Source organism: Haliotis asinina, chromosome 1 (genome assembly GCF_037392515.1).
Source record: "Haliotis asinina isolate JCU_RB_2024 chromosome 1, JCU_Hal_asi_v2, whole genome shotgun sequence".
NCBI classification, from domain to species: Eukaryota; Metazoa; Mollusca; class Gastropoda; order Lepetellida; family Haliotidae; genus Haliotis; species Haliotis asinina.
Window position 1 is genome coordinate 92,830,959 of NC_090280.1, and position 25,418 is coordinate 92,856,376.

A 25,418-nucleotide genomic window follows, 5' to 3' on the forward strand; every position below is an offset into this window, starting at 1 on the left:
TTTCTAACCGGATTTCCTCAAGTGTCTTCCTCTGGGTCAGGAAAGGAAGCATGTGACCTTCCATTCTGGTGACCTCATTGTCTATCTGTACTTCATGACAAAAACCATACCTAAACAGTTATTATAAAAAGTTCTAAACCAAACAACAAATGAAATCATCAAAGCAGATATAGAATTCCATGATAAAGTATGGGATGATAGCATTTTTGATTGGAATAGAATGATATTGGGTACAGAACACATACTGAATACAAGGAGATTTTTTTATTATCTCTATCTACTATAGAATCCATGAGTGCGACCTTATTTTGGGACAGCTATTAACAGAACCAAATATGTCTGGGGACTTACGATGTAAATTGATGTACACAATTAGCATCATTCAGTGTCAAACAGGTACGTTTTCAATGAATCACAATGCCCGCATCACAGTATATTGCAATACAATTTATTTGCCAACACACAGCCCTTATGTTTTCATCTTGGACATTTGTAGCATGTTGGTAAGAGTGAGTGAGTGAGTGAGTGATTGATTGATTGATTGATTGATTGATTGATTGATTGATTGATTGATTGATTGATTGAGTGAGTGAGTGAGTGAGTGAGTGAGTGAGTATAGTTTTATGATGCTTTTAGCAATATTCTACAATATCACTGAGGTGGGACACAAGAAATGGGTTTCACTCATAGAATGCACATGGGGAATTGAACCCAGGTCTTCAGCTTCAACGCATTAACCACTGGGCTGTCCCATTGCCCCTATTTTGGTTTCCAGTAGAACATTTCACAAAGAACCAAGAACACAGATGCGACCACACTTTGTTCCCCTGTGTCAACTGCTTCATAAACTTGTGTCAACAAACTGACACCAGACAAGGTGCTGCTACAACTTGTGGTACTATGTTATGTTCTGAACCTGGCTATGTAATCCATGGTTTCCTTTCATCTCCAGTAAACACAACATAACGTCATATTTGAAAATGTAAAACATAGAAATGTGTCTTTTTATTAATAAAAGTGATGGACACGAACATTTTCTGCACTAATTCATGATTTAAAGTACTAATTTTAACAACACAAAAACAAAGAGTAAATGGTCAATGTTTACAGTATTTGCCCAATCTTGGACGCTGATCTGACAAATAATATGAAAAAAAGGGATGAACACAATGTTCCAAATAATCACTGGCCTGCAGGCCAAGCGCAGGTTGTTATTGTATCAGGCAGGCAGTTTCATAGTTTTGCAGGTAGTTGAGGCCTTCAGTAAACTATCTGTCAATTCTTATTTTTCAACTGGAATCTTTCCCATATACCGGTATGTTGCTTTTATCCTGGTATTTCAGCACTTGGCGCATGGGAATCTCAGCACAAGTCTTTAACTAATAAAAACATATCTGGGACACAGGCTTAGCTAACTGATTTTGAAGAAACAGTTTGAAACTGTGTACAGTGTAGTCTATTTTGTTTTTATTGGTTTGAAGTAACAAAATGGGCCCGTAGATTTTCTTCAGGGCCTGTTGATGGTAAAGCCTGCAGCCAACAGCAGGCCCTGGTGGCCAACTGTCAAATTAAAGTAATGTAAACACTTGATGTATGATGAGAATGAGCTGGGTTCACATGCCTCTACAACAATTACATAACACAGAGTGATGGGCTTCACATATTGTGCCTTGAACCCGGGTCTGCCACATGAACCAAACAGCAGGAGCTAACGCTTTAACCACTAGGCTAACTCACCAGGCCCGCTCTGCTGTGATACTGATGTACATGTACATTGTCTCAAAGATGCCAGTGTTAAGGAAAGACATTCTCATCTAAATTATATTTTCTAAATTTATAATAATTTACAGAATATCATTTGAGAAAGTTCTATTTACCATCTTCAAGCACATAATACAGAGATCCACCATGTCACTCTGGAAGTCACTCGGAATATTAAAATGTCCTTCAAATATAAAATGCATATATTCATAACATGAAATGTTTCCATATGGCAATATTTTCACTATAGTCTCTGAGTGATTGCTGTCATAAACAGATGTTCAGATGACCAATGGAGACGATTATCTCTCAGTTCTGCTGCTTCAATTTTGAAACTGTGAAGAGTTTTCATTTGTTGACCAATCCACAAATGTAGCCTTGAATCTACATTTTAGCAATCTGGATGATTGTCTTCACAAAGAGCACTCTCACCTAGTACTGTTCAACACACCAGTAAATGTTCTTGATGACTAGCATCTTGCATCCCGTGGCACCAGAAGCCGTGAATATCACCACATTTCACGTGGTCTCCATGGCCTGACATGACAGCTGTGCCTGTGCGATGTCATGCAGGGCCTGTTGTATCTGTTTCAGCAGCACCTCGCCACGATGTACAACGTCCTCCAACTTCCGCGCAGCGTCCTGGTTCTCCACCTCTAACTTCCTCAGACTTGCTGTCTGGAAACACATCCAAGAGATCCAGGTTAAGTAACTAATCTTTGTAAAGAACTCATCTTTTTAAATATAAAATACTAGAGCAATGCTTATTTCACTGATCCCTGCTGCTTCAATCTAGATACGTCCGTAAATGTTTACTACTCAGATATTTAGTTTTAGTTCTGTATCAAGAGTAAGTGGGTTGGGTTTTTTGCCACTCTTAGTTATATATTCTAACAATATAATTGTGGGGTACACCAGAAATGGGCTTCACACATTATACCCATATGGGGAATCAAACCCAGGTCTTCAGTGTGACAAGCAAACACTTTAACCACTAGGCTATTCAACCCACCAAAGCAACAGTGAGACACTGATTGTTCTGTTTTGGAATCTGATTATGGAGAGGATGGTTCCAGCCCTTGGGCATTTAACAGTTTTCAAATCAACTTTGTGATGAAGCAGCAAATGGTTTAAAACTAGGTAGCAAAATCTTTTACCTGGAATCAGCATTTTTTCCTTTTGCGTAAAATACATTACATAATCAACTCATAGCGTGTTAAGTAACTCTGCATACTTGTATTTATCAAGCTATGTACAAATAATAACTTTTCTTGTGTTAGCAGATGATGGTTTATCACGTTTACGTATCAGGAACTGATGAATGTCCATCATCAAACATATGAGACAGTAATTTTATACTTCTGCACATGCGCACTGAGCTGACTGGTTCTCTGTTGAAATTATGCCAATACTGCAATGAGTCATTGACCAAGAAAAGCTACGATGAGCATTTATCAAAAATTAAAATTCCAGTATTGGTAAGTTTACGAGTGAAAGTGCACAAGTGCAGATCTTTCCTCTGAAAATGACAGCTGATTGATGAACATAAGCAGTTTCACTAGAAAATACTGAGTGGGAATTGTTGCTACTGTGGTTTTTTTTCAGGTAGCAAAATAAGATTTTCTACAGCAAATTTGCTACCTCAAAGAGTTAATTTCACATCCTGCATTTAAACATTTAGATAGATAGAATCATTCTCTCTTGATTTTATTCAAGTCTCTGTTATATACATTAAAAACAAATCCACTGAGAAAATTAGTGAGAGAGTGAACTGGTTTTAACAGCTTTGATGTGTGTGGAAGGACTTACAGGTAACCACTTTCAAGGCAATGTAGCACTTGAAGGCAATGAATGGGTGTCACTGAATACAGTGAGTGAGTTCAGTTTTACATCGCACTCATCACTGAATAGAACTTATAGTGAAATTCAACAACTGATTCTTACTCTGATAGCTTCAGCATATTTGAAAAAGGACATGACCAGGTAGACTTCCTGCTCTGCTCACTGTGGGTCATACTCATTAAAATAAGATGTTTACAGGAATTACCTTGAGTCCTTTATTTGAGGGTCGATGGAACTCCTACTTCAATTTTCTGTGGTCTTTGACTACAAAACGTCAGTGCCATACACTTTAATATTATAATGAATACTATGTAATATTGTTGCAATTCAGTAACTCTTATTGTATTGTGTATCATGATCATCACATTGTTATAATAATTAAATTGCAAATGACACATAACCCCGCTAGCAGCAGATCATTACTTGATCATAATTTTTAACAAAATTACCTGGACCTTTCTCACTAATAAATATTGCAGTGTCTGTTGTTAATTATTATGCATATAGGACAAAGGAATTAGTGTCCCGTAAATCCCTGTGTATAACTCAAGTACAATACATGACATCTTAAAAGGTCACATCAGCATCTGACAACCTACATTCTAGGGACAAGTGAACAAAGCATTCAGACACTAATAACTGACTTCTGTATTTTGAGAATGGACATAATCAAGGAAATTCAAATGCAAAAAACAAATCCCCCAAAACAGCTGCTAACAGTATGCTGTACTATCATCTTGGTGTGGATTGTACCCTATCATTTGTGAGTGTCATGATATCTACACCTGAAGGATTCGTAACAAGGGTAAAGCAAGACAGAAACAAAAGAAGCATTTTGGACTGAACTGTAAGACGTATTTTAGACTGAACCCACATTATTCGTTTTGACTGGAAGGTCAAAGTGTGCTTGGTCTCACCTGACCTGACCTGTCAAGGTGACCTATAATGATCACAATGACTGACTTGCTGGCTTGCGGAATGATCGTAATCTTCCCAACAGCAACAAATTATGTACTTATCGCTTATTCAAACCTACTCTTTCTGTTGAATGTTATGTAAAAGTTATTTAATTGCTCACATCTAAGTATCCTCAGCAAGTTATGAAGCCGATCATTGCCACTGGAAATGGAAGTTGCAAATTTTGCACATGCAAATTTTGTAGTCGTAACTTTGTCGAGCATGAGGTCCGTTTTCTTGTTGAACATAGTTTCTATAATGATATCAGAGATGAGCTCTTTAGGAAACTAGCCATAAATGATAGATCCTTCAATGCCTTATCTTCAGTCGATAAATTTATTTACATATTGTCCAACAAATGTCACATAAAATCCATAGCCACAACAGTTTCTTCCATGTTGTGTTTTAGGAACACCCAAAAATGACCCAATTAAATTGACCTTACCAGGTCAGGCTGAATTTTATGCATCTTTCTCTTTTGTGATATTTTACGGTATTAACCTTTTAATATATCACTTTTATATACATCATGTGCTATATGTATTTAGTGTCTCATAGGCCAATGTTAGCTGGACACTTTTATGAAGTGTGTGACACTATAATAAAATATTCTTCTTCTTCTTGTTCTTCGTCCTAAAACCCCAACACTGAGTGGTATCAGAGTTGAATGTCTAACTTTGATGAGAATATCTTTTCAGCTCTTTTAAACATGCTTTAGTAAATAGAACATAATGGTAAATTTACACATTACACACATCAAACAGCCTTTTGGACTAGTTGAACTAACTAAACTAAAGTTTGCTTGTGTTCCTTCTGTTTCGGTTACCTCATATTTGTGAATTTTTAATGAGACTCCCTTTGACCACTTTTACAGGTGCCATTACAGTAAGCAAATGACTGTAAATCTACTCATTACAAAATCTGATATATCCTTTGGACGTTGATGGACCAGTTAAATGACCCTTAGGCTACAAGGTTATAGGCCTGCCTACCTGCAGATCATAGGAGGAGTCTTCATTGGGCAGTGAGTCGATGAGCACATCGATGTCCTTGGCTGTGCGGGCTATCAGCTTCGAGAACAATACTGCATAATCTGTCAAATATAGAATCATGTAGCAGCTATGATAACTAGGAATTTAAAATCCTGTAACTATTTGCATTTAATCTCCACAACTGCTGCTAAAGATCCACAACCTGTAGTAAATAAATAGTTAGTTGGTTTGATTAGTTTTGAGTAAGACAGCATCATTTGCTGTAACATTTCAACAGCATTATTTGATCGAGCGAGTTTAGTTTTACGCCACTCTCAGCAATATTCCAGCTATATGGCAGCGGTCTGTAAATAATTTAGCCTGGACCAGACAATCTAGTGATCAATAGCATGAGCATTGATGTGCACAACTGGGAACTGATGATGTGTCAACCAGTCAGGGAACCTGACCAAACGATCCTGTATCCTGTAAATTGCCTCTTATGACAAGCATAGTCGTCTTCTGTGGCAAGCATAGGTTGTTGAAAACCTGTTCTATCCTGGATCTTCATGGAGTGAGTGAGTGAGTGAGTGAGTGAGTGAGTGAGTGAGTGAGTGAGTGAGTGAGTGAGTGAGTGAGTGAGTGAGTGAGTGAGTGAGTGAGTTGGGTTATACAGCTTTCAGTTATATTCAGTGAAACACCAGAAATACCCATGTGGGGAATCAAACCCTGGCCTTCAGCATGACAATAGAACACTCTAACAACTGGGTTACCTACTGCCCAGTATGATTTGAAAATAATTATTAAACAATCAGATATAGGGAGACTTTTATAAACGCTATCCTATCTGCTCAAAAAGAACCCCTGAGTCTGTGCTTTATATCAAGTCCATTATGTGTACTAATTAAAGAGGTACAAATAATTATTTGCTGAATGTCTTCATGCTTAAGGACTGTGCTGAAAAGTTACCCTTTGTAAGGACAAGCTAAGAGCTAATTGAAACCCATCCTCAATAAGTCTATGCTTTGATGATCAGAGTCCCAATTGGTCTTCAGTGACAAATAACAGATGTTTAGTGATCAACCCTATTGTCTTTGTTGGTGCATGTCAGATCTGGATTTAGTTCAATGTAATATTATGGGCTAGAAGTTCATAAGAGACAAAGAAGTAGTAAATAGTTTAGGTGTTTATCTGTACACGATAGAAGACTGATTAACTCTCTCTTGTTCATACAACATCATTCTTTGAAACAATACCTCTAAACTATGTTTACCACAATACATCACTAATTTCTGAGTTGTGTGCCATTCGACATTATCACACAGTGGCACATGCTGAACTTGTGTACATGTTTCTCTTACATTTTACAGCAATATGTAATACATTTACATCACACCTGCCTCTATTTCTACTTTAATGTATTTACTGGACCTGGGTGCAACCCTTTGATGACTGATACAACTTGTCATTCAAATGAACAAGCATCTGGTACACATTCAAACCGTTCATTGTATCTCAGTTGCACAGTTCGATGCTCATGATGTCAGTCACCAGACTGACTTGTCTAGAGCATGTTATTTACAAACTGACATTACATAGCTACACATGCGATGAATATGCTAAATGCAACATTAAACAATAAAAAAAATATAATATTGAAATAAAAATAACATACCATCCTGAGGGGGAACAGGAGATGACTTTCCACTTGGTTTTTCAAAGTTTGGGAATGGACTTGGCTGAGCACATTGTTGTAAAATACCAATACTGTTACAGAAGTTGTCAGCTTGCTGAAGAGAAAACAAGTCAAATTACATGAAAATGGCAATGAATTATAACAAATATTCTCAAAATAACACAATCTGGAAACATTTAAAGAGTTGAGTATCTGTTTAAATGATAGTTTAAAGTTCAAATGAATCATTCAGATTCAACACAATAGACTGGGTTAATACAAAGGCACTTGCAAAGGTTTTAATCATGGATTTACTGGTATCTCAAAATAGGGTCCACAAAAATATTTTAATAGTTGGGCAACTTAAGGCTTGCAAATACTCTAAGTGCACACAGAAAGCAGCAATCGACTGTTTAGAACTTATTCATTTATCAAGTCCACATTGGAGACTTGGCAAGGGAGCTAACTCTGTAGTACATGAGAAAAATGTCCAAATTTTCTTACAGAATGGTCATCATGACCTGTCATTTACCAGAAAGCATTCACATGAAAAACAATCTGTGGTGCTTCCAGCACAAAAAGGTCTATCTTTTGTGGATATAGTTTGTTTATGCTGAAATATTCCCACACAAAAGGAAATGTCTCATCAGCCAATGGCACACTTTAGTTGACTGTAATATGTCTCATCAGCCAATGGCACACTTTCGTTGACTGTAATACACATATCAGCCACATAGCTGTCAAACCAAAATGTGTCCAAGAAGCAAGAACCATTTGAGTCAGCGTCCTGGGGCAGCACTTCCTGTTCGGGTCCACAGTGAAGTCAGGGGGTTGGGCGCTAACAGGGCAAATACCGCCACCCAAACTTTTTTTTGTCATGTTGTATTATTTACTGTATTTTGCCATAGGTTTTGGCTCCAAGAAATCGGAAATGGTCATTATTCGAGGTGAAAACATAATATAAAATATTTAACACGCACTTTTCTAAAAAAAAAGAAAAGTGACATATAGGGACTAGGGTGGTGTAATGATGATTTTTATGGAGTTGCATCTAAAATGCGAAATCCCCTCCCGTAAGATTATTGTACAAAGTAAGTGAACACCCCATCCTCCCTGCTTGTCATATACAACATCAATTAACCCCCTTCCCCAGTGTAATGTGCCAACACTGAAATATAATCATTGATTGTTTTTTCATACCTGTTCTAGCTTATTGAATTTAGTGTTTACAACGGAATAGAAGCATTTCAGTTTATGTCAAAGACGCGTCTGAAAATTATGCACACATACTGCATTTACCACGAGATGGGCAAGAGTTATTGTGTGTGAAACGTGGCATGAATCATGCACGTATTCTTTGTTCACCATTCTTACTTGATTCACAGCATCCTGCAACTGTGTCAGCCTGTCCGCCATCGTGCACGGTGTACTTTATTACAATAACAGATCACATATTTTAGTCGACAATCATTGGAGTCACGATACTCTTTCCTTCCCGAGATCTGAATATTGTTGTTTCTAACACAGGGAAACATGTTTTTTGAGAAAATTTTGTAGAAAACATATTTGGTAGAATATTGGTTCGCATCCTGCACCAGATATATGCGTGGGGTGGGAAATTAAGTCACATCGGTAGTGGTTCAGTGCATTTTGTGAGTTTCTGCTGATATACTATGGGGTCGTCAGAGGGTTAGAATGTGTACACATACCAGATATCATCGTAAAACAAACACCAAAGATATTGCCACTAGCGGGATACAGGCAAGAAACTAGTCTGTCTCACAGTCCCTGAACCACATTATTTTCCCTACTGCTGAGCTCCCCCTGCATTGCTAAAGTCTAAATGAAGGAAGTCTAAATTTGAGTTTAACAAGTTTTTCATTTGTTGTTCATCAGACCCCTGTATGTCCGGGGGTAGAATAGGCCTTCACCAACCCATGCTTGTCATAAAAGGCGACCATGCTTGTCGTAAGAGGCGACTAACGGGATCGGGTGGTCAGGCTCGCTGACTTGAATGACACATGTCATCGGTTCCCAGTTGCACAGATCGATGCTCATGGTGTTGATCACTGGATTTTCTGGTCCAGACTCGATTATTTACAGACCGACGCCTTATAATTGGAATATTGCTGAGTGCGGCGTAAAACTAAACTCACTCACTGTTGTTCATCTTTGTACACAGTTGGGACCATAGGTAGGTGTCTGTTTCTAAGAAACTCACAATGTTCACAAATGTAAAGAACACGAAACTCATCCTCTACATAGCCTTCATTACAAAAATAGCAAAAAGAATTATTTTTATAATATGCATTTTCTTTATAAGATCTTTAACATTAAACTTTTGTAGTGATATTCGTAATTTCAGACAGCTCTTCTTAAAGTTCTATCCTGTACGTCGGATCCATATTTATCAGGGACCTGTAGTTTCTGTAGGTACTGCCTGAAAGTGGACCTAATAAAGTCGTATGATAACTGTCATTTAATTTTAGAAATATAAATGCATTTGTGGATATGATTATATTACTTCAAGATATCTTGATTCTAACACATCTTAAGCCAGGTCCTGATACGATTGTGTACAATATGATGGTAATTGTCTTAATGATATCTAACACACATTTCAACATATCAGGAAATATTTTCTTGATTTACCAGCAATTTTTCTTTGAATGACAGAAACTGTTAAAAGCTGTCTTCAGTTATTTAAGTTAGTCTTTCAAACAATATTGATATCTTTTAATATAATATGGTTATCTTAACAACTGTTGACTGAGTAAGTCTGAAAACAACGGCATGAGGCCCTTGTGTTGAAGACAGTTATTCACAAAAGGGAGTATAGCCGATTTTCCGACCGGAGCGGCTTAAAAATTAGGATTCGTTATGAAATATGTGAGTAATAGATAGAAAAGGCATCCTTTCACTTTTCACACCTGCTGATAAAAGATGGCAGCAAAACGTCAACTAATCGTAAAACTGGATACGAAAATGGCCGAGAATTCCGGATATGACGTTGCACCAGCCTCAATCCGGTCTTTCCGCCATTGACGATATCTGATCAAGGCGTGCACAACGTTTCGTGTCTACGAAAGACTTAAAAGTAAGCAAAAGAATGGTTAAATAATACCAAAATGTATTCGGTTATACAACAAAGATTCAGTAAACGGAAATATTCGGGTTGTTACGGGATATTTGAATGATATAATCGATTTTGGACTCAATATTTTCCAGTCAAAAGGGACCACGTGGTTGGCCCAACTTTGGGAGAAGCTCTTTGAGTGACGAATATGGATGTTAGTATTCAGGGCAGATTGTTATCACGATCATGTCAAGAACATGGTTTGTCGAATACCGACTCCTCAATTGAGTTATGCGAAGTGTTTGAGGGTTATCTTTTGCTTTGATGAGCAAACGTGGCACATAGTGTGAAATCTTTTACACATGTATCCTAATAGGTTTGGATGGAAACAATTCGTCTACAGAGACAGTGCTGGTTTATGATATGTATTCCTAGGAAAGAGTTCCTCGCGTACCCCCTCTTTTTACACCCTCCAGGGAATCATTCCCAGTGTAATAGTATTTCAACATAAAAATTCGTTTATTAATTGTTGTTTATATACCTGTTTTAGTTTATTGGATGTATATTTAGAGTGAGGTATGCATGTCAGTTTGTAATTTTGTTTTTTGATTGGTGGTGGGGTTTTCAGGCGGAGTTCTACCTATGAAAATTGTGCTTCCTTTCTAAAAGTAGATAAGAAATGGTAATCATTTTCTAAGCATACATTATCCAAAGCCATAATGCTAAGTTTTACATTGTCTGTAATAAAAAAAGATTAAGGATAAATCAGAATCTGTTTTTAAAACAAATTCCAATTATGAAATTTCTTCAATATGTCAAGGTTTGAAACACATTAGTTTTTTTTTACCAAGTTCATGTCACACTAGTTGAATAACATAAAAAAATCAGAAATGGCGATAATTGGTCTTGTTAGTTGTTGGGAAAGCACAATATACACTATCGCGCTCCCTGATGACCACATTTCAAAGAAACACGATCGGCAACTGTAAGAAAGCAGAAAACATCGGTGAATAGCTGATCTATTATCAAGATAAATTTTATTTCATTCTGATAAGAAATAATGGAGCAAATCGTTAAAAAACGCTTTAAAATGGCGATAACTGGTTGCTAGCCAGTACACTGGGAAGGTATCAGCTGAAAATGTTAAGACTTGTTCTGTTGGCCAAGTCTTATCAGATTAGTGGCTGAAACAAGCCAAGAGGATCAACATTATTTTGTCTGTGTGAGAAGTTATGCGTTTAGTATGGTGGTAGTTGTGTGATGAACTGGTTTCTTGATTTCAGAATGCGTTACGTGGCCGCTTACCTCCTAGCCAACCTTGGTGGCAGCAACAACCCATCTGCTGCAGACATTGAAAAAATTCTAGGCAGTGTTGGTATTGAGGCTGAAAAGGACAAGGTCACCAAAGTGATAAGTGAGCTGAAGGGAAAGAACATTGATGAGCTCATTGAAGAAGGTAGTTAATCTGACAAGTAGGGTTGCAATGACTTTGTTCGACTTGTTGAAAATCAAATCTGACTCCTTAATTTTGTTTCTCTGATAATAATCATCACTATTATACTGACATTTGCATAGCTGATATCCAGCTCGTTTGCTCAGAGTTTCATCCTCAATCACTGTATGTCAATCTCAGTGGCACATCGTATTGTCAGTCTCATCTCCTTGGGAATTGTGCAACTCTTGTTACCTCTGTGCTGCAAGTTAATGTGGCTTTCCATCCTTACGGGGTACCCATTCACAGCTTGGTGGACTGGAACACACAGTACTTTGTCAAATTTTCGATGCTGTACCTGCAACTAGTTGGTTGCACATATGTGGTGGCCTCAGTCTTGTCATGTACCAATGGTTGACACAGGGCTAATTATCCAACGAGAATTGTTGTTAGACGTTGCCAAGTTGACAAAGGATTTCATGCCCGAAAGGGAGATTCTAAGTGTTAAGTCTGATTTTACTTGTACAAAAGATTGAATTGAAAATGATCCTGTCAAGATTCCATCATCTGAAAGCGAATGAAATAGAGGTCTGGGTAAATCATTGCAGACCTACTGACAAGTGTTTGTAATCAAATGTCACTGATACTCAACATCTGCATTCTTTGAAATATGGATGTGACTGTAAAACAGTAATTGTATGGATAATTGAATTTGATTTTTGTGTGCAATTTACCCACTCAAGTTCATTAAGTATCAGGTTACCAGAAACTGAAGTGGTCATACAATCTTATTTCAGGCCAGAAGAAGCTAGCCTCAGTGCCAACAGGTGGAGTTGCTGCCGCCGGAGGTGGTGGCAGTGCCGCGCCTGCAGCTGGTGGTGCTGCTGAAGGTAACAATTGTTCACTTTTTAGTTTTGCAGATAACGTGTTAAGGTCAGGTTTTGTCAAATAGTGCTTATCCCTAGTTATATCAGTGTGAATCATGTCTGTGTCCCTATGGACTCTTTGAGTGGTATTTTATAAATTAGGAAGGACAGTGTTGAACAAACGTTGCGGATAATGGATGTCATACCCATCAGATCTGGATTAGAACTCACCCCTACAATTCATGCTTGTCATAAGAGGCGAGTACCAAGTCATGCTCACAGACTTTGTTGATAAATGTTATTGTGTCCAGTTTGTGCAGATTGATGTATGTGTCAATGACTGGGTTTTCTGGTCCAGATTGCCATCATACACCTTGATGATTGCTGAGTGCAATAAACAAAACTATTTGTATCATGAGATTGCAGAAGAAAAAAAAATAAGAAACTAAACACCAGCCATTGAACATTTTCTGAAAATTTATAACTAAAAAGATAACACTGTTTTATTGATTCCCAGGTGTCAGTACTTGAAAAAAATATTATACAGACAAATATTTCTTTCTCTTTTTCAGCAAAGAAAGAGGAAAAGAAGGAAGAGTCAGAGTCAGAAGACGAGGACATGGGCTTCGGACTCTTTGACTAAAGCAAAAATGTATATTTTACTCAAGTAAAAAAACAAACCACCAAAATCGCTTTTGTTGTTCATGCATAAGCACATGTTTAGCACACTGTAGCAATTGAGCCAAGGTCGGGGTTCTATTCCCTTCATGTGTCCTATGTGTGAAGTGCATTTCTAGTGTTCCCCTTACAAGGATATGCTGGCATTCTGCGAAAAGTGGCATGCAACCGAGCTCACTCATTTACTCTAGTTATGGAGGCGAAATTAAAGCAGCATACCAGTGTCTTTCTTTTTTCTGGCTGGATAGTTTTGTAGGTGTCGGGACTCCTTGGGTTATATTTATCAAATTTACTTAAAATTGAAAATTGTACATTAACTGATCCGTTTCATTCAGGGAGGGGGTTATATAAAAAAATTTCATGTTTAACAATAGTAAATCTTTAATATTGTTGCAATGACAGGAGCGTCCGTGACCTAGACCATGGAGGTAGGTCCTGTTGATGTGCGACGCTGTCATTCCAAGGTTTTTCAAATTGAAACTCCAGTGTTAGCTAGTATGTAGATGCTACCCTACAGTCATTGAGGTTTTGAAGAATTGTGAAAGTTTGTGGGTTACAATCCCAACTAGAATGTCAGATTTGTGACTGGAACATTTGATGCTAGTAGCAGGTCCTGCAATATATCTAACATTTCCGCCATATGATTGGCATTAATACATCCTATCTAAGCGTTCTCTAGGGGAAATGTCTGGAAAGATGAAAACGTGATTTGTGAACAATGGGATTAACTGATCACACTACCTGTTAAAACTGGACCACTCAGGTCTGACTTCAGCTGTTTATGGGCTGTCTCTAATAATGAGTACAGAGAAAATGTAAGACAGTCTTTCGTGCCGGTATAACTACTCAAAATTGGAGCAAAGGATTGGATGATTCCCAATTAACTTGATAAATGGACGTTATATTGGGAGGGCGTGGCATGTTGCCTGCCGTCTTAATTTAATGGAGACTTGATTACTTTACAGATCACACATACTCTAGGGAGTGAAAGTGCATACATCATTCATTGACATCGTTATAAATGAAACCCCGTCATTAAACTGCTCATTTCGATCTTTAATTACCTTAAATCGACCTTTTTGATAACAGTGCACAATTCTCAGTCGCAAGAGATATTTCAACCAATCAGAGCGGCGCGTCTCCGTGACGTAATAGTAGGTATAGCCATGAGGGACTGTGCAGAATTCATGTACATTTCAGGGGTAAACTATTTCGTTCAGAGGTTTGTACAAACCTGAAATCGCGACAGCTGTTGTGAAAAATGAAAGCTATATGTTCTCACAATCTACTATCATTTAGTTATGTCTCCTGCTTTGCCCAGTTTCCGATTTACATAGACGATGTTTTCATAGACGATTCTGTCAAAATCACTTGGTGTCGCTAGGTTGTAATCCGTGTTAGATGTTATAAACCTACACGTTTTTTGTCATCATAGACTTGATGCTTAGTTAATGAATTTATATCAGGTATAATTAGTGGTAATGCCATTTTTTGATTACCGGACAAAGGTCCCCATTTGGCATTCCTTGTGTCTGGAATCAGAGGATTAACCGATAACACGCTGATTGATTAATTACTTTTATGAGGATTTAAATGGGGATTTGTCAGAAGGTAGTGTTTATGTATGTACGTTTACTAATCTATACTGAATAAACTCTGTCGAGTCAGTATGTGAAAACAGCACCCTTCCTTCATAGGATTAACCGCCAATACATTAATTGATTGCTTATTACTGGCTAACTAAATTACTTTTTTAAAAGAATGACGCACATTATGCAATTAGTTGCCAGGTGTGCTATCTTGGGTAACCAATGAGACTATACAGCAATGTGAAAAACCTGAAACGATACATCACTTTTTTGTATATTAGACTATTAAAAGACGCATCCCTTGGGAAATCTGCAGATGAATTATATATCACTCGTTTTTGTGGATATTGATGGATACATTCCTCGAACAAGGTAATAGCCTGGCATTGCTAGTATAACTTGTATTAATTTTAATATTTGCATTTTTTTCATTAAGTTGTCGTAGCTTTCAACAGAGTCATTGTTTTCGTCGTAAAGTGTAATGATACAGACGACATACTCTAGGGCGTGCGTTCGAATTATGATTCATAGAGGCAAACTATAATATGTATAGATATTACATTCCTGTTATACATTCCCAGATCGCTTCTTTTCAGAAAGTTTCAAAATGCATACAAGTATGATTATATAGTAATTAGGATTATGAGACCAAATGAAAAGACGTATATTGACAAGTGTGTACATACTGGTGAGTGAACGTTTACAAACCAAGTAAATTTAACAAGTGAAGAAATTTATTTCACTCTATTTTCACTTACAGGTTGTGTCATACAAACTCCTTTTGGTCATGATTCAAATACATATTTAACTACTAATAGAAAGTAGTTTTGATTTTCTAACTTGAGGAAAACAAACCATAATCCCATTAATTCCAATGGACTTTTAGTCCGTGACTTCACGATTTTCAAAAATGACGGCGCCCTGTCTGAGGATGAATGCTATTTCAGGTTGTTTTCACAGACTTACAAAATCATAATTCGTTTCTACTGGTAGTAAATTATGTATTTTATTGATGGACAAAAGGATTTTGCATGATATTGCTTATAACATAACAATTTCACTCTTGGAAGCGAGGCGGGGGTCGATATAATATTACTTAACGATAATATTGTCACTTGGACCACAACCTCGCTTCCGAGGAAGAAAGCGTTATATTCATGCAAAATCCTATTGGTCAGCAATGTGTAGTAAGCAGTCTTGATTTTATAAACTCGATGAAACTTGAACTCCATTCTCTATCCTGGAAGCGTGGTAGGGGGCGTATCATCTGATTTAGTATATACCACAGGCTTCCACAACGCTCACTTCGCACACACAAACAACCAATTTAAGCACAAACTAAGGGGTCCGGTGGAAATCTGAGCATAGTGACACCATCACCCGACCCCAAGGAGCAATTGACGGCAACACAACAATTCTACATGTCTTTGGTGACGTCGAGAAATCAGCAAAATGACGAGCTTCCTTCACATTTTTTTTTTTAAAAAAAAAATGGTGTTCAGTTCATGACTAACCAGACGTCTTTCATATGCAGTGATAGAAGGAGTACCAAAAATTGAGTTTAGTCGTCCTTTAAAGTTTAATTGAGTGGGCGGAAGACTAGTTGGTTAGGGGTCATTATATTGGGAGGGCATGGCATGTTGCCTGCCTTTTCAATCTCTCAATTTGGTGTCTTGAGTACTCAAACGGTTGACTGGGTGGAATAGTTTAAGCGCTGGCCCGTCACTTCGGAGACCCACATGGATATAATGTGCGAAGTCCCCCGCCGTGATATTGGTGAAATATTGCTGAAATGCCCACGCTGTTAGTCACCGGATTGTCTGGTCCAGACTCCATTATTTATTGAACCTATCATATAGCTGGAACATTGCCATGCGCGTCCTTAAACGACAAACAAACCCAACGCTAAGCCGTTACACTCGTACCCTTAATCTTAACCGATATAGATCATTTTGGAAGTATATAGCATCATTTATCAGCTACACATTCCACAAACGAAGCAACACTATACTCACTCACGTTAGCTGTTTACGGTAGTCCGTTATGCTCCAGCTAAATCAAGGCCCTCTGTCAAGAAACAAAAGGCTTAGGGCTTACCTAATTCGTTCACTGGTGAACACTCTGGGTTTAATTCGTAATTCCCACAAGCCTGTCATCTATTCTATGTTATTTACTCTCCCATTTGATATATCTCTTAATTTAACGAATCGACCCCTTGGGGACAGTGGAATGTGTGAGGTCCGCGTCATGGTACTTGTTGTTTCCCTGCCTGGTGCTCGTCATTAAGGAGACGAATCACTGGTCGGCTTGGAGTGACGTGTGTGTGATAAACTGTGTTGTGTCACTGGGTAGCTCTGTGAAACCCACTAGAGCAGTCAGAGATTGTGCAATTATCCTGAACATAATGGTAAAACCCATTTCACCACCCTTCACCTCATTTTCGCTCATTGTCTCACAAATTGGCTGAAGTCATGACTAATTGATTCTCCTCGACCAATATATTTTGTACGTGACCCAGAGATTGGTCCCATCTCTTATCTGCTCATGCTGGATGAAACAAGTAACTCGCCCTCGCGAATTATGAAAAAAAACACACGAAAATCGGTCTACATTTGTTTGAATATACAAATAAAATTTTAACACGCCGTTGAATAGTGGTTGCTCGTTATCTCTCGTAACATCAGTCATGTATGAACAGGTCACCACATATCTACAATCAATCGATACACAATGCAACCTACGTTCAGGCTGAGGAAAAACCTTCTGCACATTTGGCAACCAGCCACGAACATAATATCAACGAAGGGAGATAACTCGTTCCGCTTTTTGCATAACCGTAGGTAAGCCAGTCGTTGTTGAATCGTGGTGGTGCAATGCTATTTGGTTATAAATACCGTGAGTCTGTTATTACTGCGCTGCGCTGAAGGATAGTCGGGACAGAAGAAGACTGAGCCGAATCCGAGAGTTCCAAACGTTCTGGAGAAGGTAGGTCGGTAAAGCGGATCAATATACTGCTGCAGGAACCATGCATCTTATGCTAATGGCGATTGTTACGGGATTACTCGTTGTACCATAGTTTAACCTTGCAGAGGTCGACTCATTTGGTATATTTGTCGCAAGGACACCGAGGTAGTGTTTTGTGCTCTTTGAATAACTTGCTGAAAAAAATGGCTTGTATGTGAAAAGGAACTGGGTTTTGTTTCGGAATTAAGATATGCCTGACCATGGATAGTTAGAACGGGATATATATTGCTCGAAATGGAATGCCTCCCAGTCACGATCTAACACCAATGGTTTTATCAAGAATGAACGCTTCCCCATCGTCCGTGAAGATCCAGGTTAGAATTTATCTTCAGCAGCCATTGTATCGCTAACTTAGTTGACACATGTCAGCGTATCCCATTTGCGCAGTTCGATGCTCATGATGTCAATCAGTCTATTGCGTGAATGAGTGAGTTTAGTTTTACGCCACACTCAGACTTTCCCAGCTATATGAAGGCGGTCTGTAAATAATCGAGTCTGGACCCGACAATCCAGTGATCAACAGTATGAACATCGATCTGCGCAATTATGTCAACCAAGTCATCAAGCCTGACCACCGGATTACGTTAGTCGCCTCCTACGACAAGCAGAGTGGCCCTTTATGGCAAGTATGGGTTGCTGAAGGCCTATCCTACCCCGGAACTTTACCCGTCATCACTGGATTGTCTGACACAGACTTGAGTGCCCATACAGCTGAAACATTGCAGAGTGTGACTTCATAGGCGGATCCCCACCTAACCCCTATCCCCACCTCCACCTCCACCAACTGGCTCCGCCAACACTAACACTTTAATATGGTCATTAGTCAAGGGAAAGGGGAGAGGGCTGTCGAACCCCCTAATCACCATCCCACTTCACCCCCTCTGCATCCGCCAACTGACATTAAACGTACAACAAACAAGTCTCACTATCTCAAACGCTTCAATAGTCGTCTCGTCTACACAATTCCCGCCCGCGTCCAGTGAGTGAGTGAGTGAGTGAGTGAGTGAGTGAGTGAGTGAGTGAGTTTAGTTTATCGACGGTAGTCAAGTATTGGCATGCGTGAACTGATATCACACTCCGGTTTTGTGTTTGTATGAAACTACATATATCCGGGTTGGAACAATATAGGTATCCATGTCCTTTGTGCACTTCAGTTCAACTTGTTTGATAAGCTATTATCGATCGCTGTTTGGACCGCTTGAAGTCAGCGCAAAGTCATGTGAGCACAGCACAGTGTATAATGTCACGTAATCTAACACTGCCTTGAGTATTGAATGGTTAATTATTGTTGCGTCCAACATTACAGCGACACTTACGCACGATTGTTTATGTATGTACGTGCGTGCGTAGTGTATGTGCGCGCCTGCGAGTGTGCTTGTAATGCCGGTTTCATACTGTTATTCCACCGAGGTGGCATGTCACAGCTTGTCATAGATACCTCACACAAACAGCATGTGTAATGCCGAGCGACAGACACCAGGCAACAATTGCCGTAAGACGCCTTTCGTATGAGGCGACCGGGTATCGAACCCCGAACCACTCACTCTCCGGACGGACTCGAAAGTAGAGTTTCCATTGATCAGTATTGAGTATACACCGTATACAATGCAGCCCGGTAATTCCTGGCAATTGCTATCTGTCTCTCCTTTCATTTGCCCGCTCTGAGACCCATCACATGAATAAGAATCCCGTGTGAGAATATATACATATCTTCAGTAACCCATGCTTGTCGTCTAACGGGATCTGGTGATCAGGGTCGTTGGCTTGGTTGACACATGTCATCGTATTCACTTAGATTAATGCTTCTAATGCCAGTCATTGGATTGTCTGGTTTGGATTCGATATTTTACGGACTTCCGTCGCCCATTTCTGGTGCCCTTGTCGTGATGTTGCACTAATACTGATAAAAACGGCGTAAAGCCCAACTCATTCACTATTGATTAAAGCAACATACGATCAGGAATATTCCATTTGTGCGACGGAATACGATGACTTGTGTCAATACTGATCAATGGAATTCTACTTTCGGGTCTGTATAATTTTCATTCAACTGAAGACGGTCATCGCTCCGGGTAGATAATGATGAAGCGTTCGTAAAATACCATCCTCGCACCTGCACGTCTTTGAATGTGTCTCATGAATATTTTACGTTAAAGGGAGATAACCATTACCAAATGCCACTTGACATGATTAACATGACGTGTAGTTTATGTTTGATTCGGGATAATAATGTAAGTTAGCTTCCAGATCTACTAGTGCCAAGGTGGAATCTAAAATAATATAATGTCACCGCTGAAATATAAAATAATTTTTCTATCAATATTCCAGTGATTGCAGCCCACCACGAATACGAGGTTTGTCCATTCAATTGTACACGTGTTTAGCTGGAGTCGAACCCGACTCTCTGCCACTGCTTTGTAACCGCTAGGCCACCGTTAAGCATATCTTCGCTACTCTGTGTGTATATACGAATATATAATTTAATGTCTTACTCGTCTTTATAAACCTATCGCCAGGGTAGTTGACGGCATGCCAAATACTAGTCCAGCGTCACCAACTTAGATGTCAAAGTTTATCAACTTTGAGTCGAATTTTGGTCGCTAACCCTCTTAAAATTTATTGATGCTTACACTTAAAGACTTCTAACTGGAAGATATTTTCATCTGAGCTTTTTATAACTAGGATTTTGCGTAACGTCTTCGTAGAAGATATCTTAATCTGCGCAGATGATACCGAACTTCAACGTAGTGGATAGTTTCATTTACGTAAATGACACTTAACTTCCACGTAGAAAGTACTTTCACGTGGGCACATGACAATTAATTTCAGTGAAAAAGTACTTAAACTTACAGATTTCTAAGCAGAAAATATTTCATATACTTTTTTAACGTAGGTTTTGCTCAACGTCTTCGTAAAAAATATGCTTCACGATAATTTACATTCTGCGCAGAAGATGCTTTAATCTGCGTAGATGATACCGAAAGCAGAAGACACTTTCATGTAGGTACACGAAGATACTTTAATCTACGTAGAAGACACTTAACTTCAACTTAGAAGATACTTTCATGTAGGTACACGAAGATACTTTCATCTTCGTGGACGATACGTAACTTCGCCATGCTTGGTAAAATAACACGGCATGTTGCCTGTCCTGTCGTATTGGTATTTTCTCCGCTATGGCTGACCGAGGTAGGTTTACTGGCTCATCACTTGACTGACTCTAGATACGTTTTTAAATAGCTCATGACGTAGAAAGGTCATCATGACCGTCTTTGTTGCAGGATGCGGTACGTGGCGGCATACTTGTTGGCGGTACTTGGGGGGAATGAAAACCCCTCCGCTAAGGACATCAAACAGATCCTCAACAGCGTCGGCGTGGATGCCGAGGAAGACCGACTCGCCCTCGTTATCAGTCAGCTGAAGGGGAAGGACGTCGAAGAGGTCATTGCACAAGGTCAGTTAGAAATGGTGAATTGTGACAGTATACTGAATGTTCTCGCGAGATTCCTGTGGTTTGTGACTGTGAGTAAGTGAGTCTAGTTTCACGTTTTTTTCTCAGTATTCCAGCGATGTAGATGCGATAGACACGATAATGGACATCGCACGTTTTGGCCATGCGGGGAATCGAAACTGGGGCTTGTTTGTTGTTTGACATGGCACTCAGCAATAAATCAGGTATACAACGGAGATCTGTAAAAAGTGGTGTCTAACCTAGACAGCCAGTGATCAACGTCATGAGCATCGATCTGCGCAGTGGGGATACAATGTTGTGTATGAACCAGACCAAGCATTGTCAGCACCCGATTCAGTTAGTGGTCTCTTGCGAAAAGCACTGTTTGCTGGAGACTGATTCTAATCCGTATCTGCACGGGTATCATTCACATTAAAGAGCAGTGACGTAATTACATATGATATTTCATCACAAAATTCAGAATCAGTCTGAACTGAACCAGCCCAAATCATATGTTACATTTAGCCACTTTTTAAATGATATTTTGTCTTTACATAAAAATCCTAATGTATTGTCTTATATTTCTTGTAGGCAATGAGCGCCTGGCTACTGTAGCATTCGGGGCAGGGGCTGGCGTTGCCGTAGCCGTTGACAACGTCGGCGTCACTGAGGAGAAGGAAGAGAAGAAAGGTGAGATCTGCATAACCCTCTTTAAGATCTATTCGGCGCGTAAGTCAAACGCTACTTTGAACACTATTGCATTCATCACAGCGTGGCAGCTGAATTTGAGGAAAGCTCAACTTTGACCACTATTGCATTCATCACAACGTGGCAGCTGAATTTGAGGCTAAATCATTACTACACACGCGCAGTTTCCTCCCAGACCACTGCTTTAAGAACGTCATTATGGAATTCTTAAATTCCTAAATTCAAATCGTTATTTTTGGTTTGTATTATAAGGGGGTAGGCGTAGTACTTGGAACAGTGAAAAATATGCACGGGCGATACATGGTGATGACTTGGACCAACCCAACTTGTCGGTGTTCCATTTAATGTACATACACCCGTGTAATACAAAAAAAACTAAAGCTGTTTGAAACTATGATTGTTTGTTAAATATCATTTATCCTAAGGTTAATAAAATTCTGGTATATGTTAGTGACCTTGACAAGGTATACTTATGACGATTCGCAGTCGTAATTTCACTTTATTTGCTTTACTTTTTTGTTTAAAGTGAAATTCATCGGTACGTTGTCACTGCAAACAGACAATAATACAACATAAAACGTTCGATATTTCACGTTTTTCTTCTGATACCAGACTGAACGTGAACTGGCATCTTCAGCTGTTTATAACATTGTTTCTATTTCGATATCAATCACAGCAAAATGGACGATACTAGTACTGTGGGGGTCGAATCCTAACATATGTTACACGTTTCTCGTCTCTGTGAGTAAAAAATAAATATAGCTATAAATTAATATTCATATGTAATTCTAAATCAACATTGTGTCAATGAGCCTGCTCACCCGATCATATAAGTCGTTTCTTATAACAATCATGGTTTGCTTAAGGTCAATTCTAACTCGCATCGTATTAATTAAGTGGACGACTGGTGACTTTTACGTTTTAGGAATTGTCATGTTTTATCATTTCTTTACATTGAATATCATAAGGAAATAATCTCATTTGTTACGTGGCAGATGTGGCTCAGTGTCTAGCTGTCGATTCTGACAAAGGAAAATGGACAGTTTATTTTGGCCCTTTGGTGTAGTTACGATATAGTTTCGCTTGCTTACAGAAGTTAGTCTTGTTCTTGTTTCCGCAGAAGATAAGCCAGCAGATGATGATTCTGACTCCGACTCTGACGGAGGACTTATCTCCCTTTTCGACTGAACATCACGTGACGTTCTTACCAAGGGTAACAACAACAACGAGAACAAGTGTGAACAAGGCAACGTGGACCGACAAGCAGTGTTCACCGTGTGCAGCATACATAGTCCCAAGAATGGAAATGTGAAACTGTATTTCCCAAACCAACGACAATTTTAGCCAAAGAAAATTGCAGAATCTCTTCGAATTGGTTGAAAAGTTGATAGAATGATTTCATATAATTCAGTGAATCAGTTTTGACAGTTTTAGACTGTTTCGTTGAATCCGTCCTTTTGAGAAGACATAATCGCATAATGGTAATAGCGTACGTCATGTGGGACTGTGTGGTACATCATATGTTATTGTGCACATGCCATTCAATGTTGTTCACTGGTCACGAGGGGGACATGGGTTGATGTGCAAACATCGAGGGTACATCAACCCATGGACCCCGAGGGACCAGTGAACAACGTATTTATCTTACCGAACTCATTTATGTCAATTTTGAATTGTTTGAAGCCATATTTTTCTAGCCGTTCGCTAGATTTTGCAGATGACAAGAAAAACAGATTTAGAGTTATCTCCCTTCCATTGTTTTGCATTCGCAAAACATAGGTAATTTCCGTTCATCATACGCGATTCAATGTTATTCGAGCTAAAGAATTACTACCACGAAGTACCAAATGAGGTCTGCATTCCTAACGGGATACGTGGACAATGTTAGTCGCTTGTAAGCGGGATACATTGAAAATAATAGAACAGTGCTCAGCCAATCAGAGAACGACTTTTAAAAATGAGGCAAGATAATTTTGTATGATATTGTATACTGCACTCGTTAGTGTGGTCTAACATGATCTATTACTCTCTTTAATGTGGTATAACATGATACATGATATACAACATAATGTATTACACACAATAGTGTGGCACAACATCATACATTACGTTCAGTAGTGTGGTATAGCATGCTATATAACACTCATTATTATGGTGTAACATGATATACTACACTCTTTAGTGTGGTCTAACGTGATATATTACATCCCTTAATGTGGTGTAACATGATATATATTTCATATAATATGACATCGAACACTCATTATTATGCTATAACATGATATATTGAATAGTGTGGTGTAACATGATTTATTACACTCAAGAGTGTTGTATAACATGATATATTACATACAGTAGTGTGGTATAACATGATATATTACACACAGTAGTGTGGTATAACATGATTACATACAGTAGTGTGGTATAACATGATATATTACATACAGTAGTGTGGTATAACATGATTACATACAGTAGTGTTGTATAACATGATATATTACATACAGTAGTGTGGTATAACATGATATATTACACACAGTAGTGTGGTATGACATGATTACATACAATAGTGTGGTATAACATGATATATTACATACAGTAGTGTGGTGTAACATGATATATTACATACAGTAGTGTGGTATAACATGATACGCTCTACTCAAAGTAATGTTAAGCACTATACATGTTTCCCCAAGATGGGTTTGTATTTTCACAGCTTTTATTTCCATGACAACATGACAACATATCAACAAGTTCAACCTCCCGGTCTATTACTTCGTTATGTCTCTTTGTTTCTGTGTTATAATGTGTCGTAGGTGAATGTATTTTTCATTTTTGTAATGGACACCTACCTTCATGAACAGTGAGAGTATAAACTAGATAGATATATGTCTGTTGTTTGTCACAGGGACACATGCTATGAAGATAGATTATTGTTTAACCCCGCGCTCAGCAATATTCCAGTTATATGACGGTGGGATGACTGGGTCAGACAATCCAGTGATCAACAGTATCGTACTATGCAGATGGGATAAGATCTTATGTATCAACTAAGTCAGTGAGCTTGGGCACCCATCCCGCAAGTCGCCCCTTACGACAAGCATGGGGTTACTGAAGATCAGTTCTAACTTGGATCTTCACGAGTGATTATTCACTGTATAGACCTAGTCAACAGTGACTCCTGTATACACCCACCATGTTGCTAGGTGAGCGGTTGCTGAGGACGAAGGACATGATGATGATGATCTTGTCTCGGCCCTGGTACTGGTCGACGGTTGCTCATGTTGGGTGTGTTGAGTGAGTTTAGTTTTACGCCACACTCAGCAATATTCCAGCTATAAGGCAACGGTCTGTAAATAATCGAGTGTGGGTCAAACAATCCACTGAT

General features: G+C 38.8%; 3 protein-coding genes across 3 annotated transcripts; 2 read left to right on the top strand and 1 right to left on the bottom strand.

Annotated features, from left to right (window-relative positions):
- Positions 1-245: 245 nt before the first annotated feature.
- Positions 246-8,664, bottom strand: LOC137255420 (mediator of RNA polymerase II transcription subunit 21-like). Its single transcript, XM_067792866.1, has 4 exons — positions 8,581-8,664; positions 7,207-7,321; positions 5,553-5,653; positions 246-2,439 (listed from the first exon to the last, which is right to left on the bottom strand). Exons 1-4 carry the CDS (start codon positions 8,620-8,622, stop codon positions 2,281-2,283), a joined length of 417 nt encoding a protein of 138 aa, XP_067648967.1. The 5' UTR covers positions 8,623-8,664; the 3' UTR covers positions 246-2,280.
- A 1,522-nt stretch (positions 8,665-10,186) lies between these two features.
- On the top strand, positions 10,187-13,269 carry LOC137255431 (large ribosomal subunit protein P2-like). The gene is made up of 4 exons (XM_067792876.1): positions 10,187-10,303; positions 11,566-11,738; positions 12,512-12,604; positions 13,153-13,269. The coding sequence occupies exons 2-4, from the start codon at positions 11,567-11,569 to the stop codon at positions 13,221-13,223; spliced, it is 336 nt and encodes a 111-aa protein (XP_067648977.1). The 5' UTR covers positions 10,187-10,303; position 11,566; the 3' UTR covers positions 13,224-13,269.
- Positions 13,270-17,648: 4,379 nt separating this feature from the next.
- On the top strand, positions 17,649-24,911 carry LOC137255441 (large ribosomal subunit protein P2-like). Its single transcript, XM_067792884.1, has 4 exons — positions 17,649-17,832; positions 21,153-21,325; positions 21,914-22,012; positions 23,151-24,911. The coding sequence occupies exons 2-4, from the start codon at positions 21,154-21,156 to the stop codon at positions 23,216-23,218; spliced, it is 339 nt and encodes a 112-aa protein (XP_067648985.1). The 5' UTR covers positions 17,649-17,832; position 21,153; the 3' UTR covers positions 23,219-24,911.
- The last annotated feature ends 507 nt before the right edge of the window (positions 24,912-25,418 follow it).

Coding starts and splice junctions, on each gene's coding strand:
- LOC137255420 (XM_067792866.1), bottom strand. CDS start 8,622: ATGGCGGACAGGCTGACACAGTTGCAGGATGCTGTGAATCAA. Junction 5,654..7,206: donor TCCTGTTCCCCCTCAGGATG/GTATGTTATTTT, acceptor TATATTTGACAG/ATTATGCAGTATTGTTCTCG. Junction 2,440..5,552: donor ACTCCTCCTATGATCTGCAG/GTAGGCAGGCCT, acceptor ATGTGTTTCCAG/ACAGCAAGTCTGAGGAAGTT.
- LOC137255431 (XM_067792876.1), top strand. CDS start 11,567: ATGCGTTACGTGGCCGCTTACCTCCTAGCCAACCTTGGTGGCAGCAAC. Junction 11,739..12,511: donor TGATGAGCTCATTGAAGAAG/GTAGTTAATCTG, acceptor ATCTTATTTCAG/GCCAGAAGAAGCTAGCCTCA. Junction 12,605..13,152: donor AGCTGGTGGTGCTGCTGAAG/GTAACAATTGTT, acceptor TCTCTTTTTCAG/CAAAGAAAGAGGAAAAGAAG.
- LOC137255441 (XM_067792884.1), top strand. CDS start 21,154: ATGCGGTACGTGGCGGCATACTTGTTGGCGGTACTTGGGGGGAATGAA. Junction 21,326..21,913: donor CGAAGAGGTCATTGCACAAG/GTCAGTTAGAAA, acceptor TATTTCTTGTAG/GCAATGAGCGCCTGGCTACT. Junction 22,013..23,150: donor GGAGAAGGAAGAGAAGAAAG/GTGAGATCTGCA, acceptor TTGTTTCCGCAG/AAGATAAGCCAGCAGATGAT.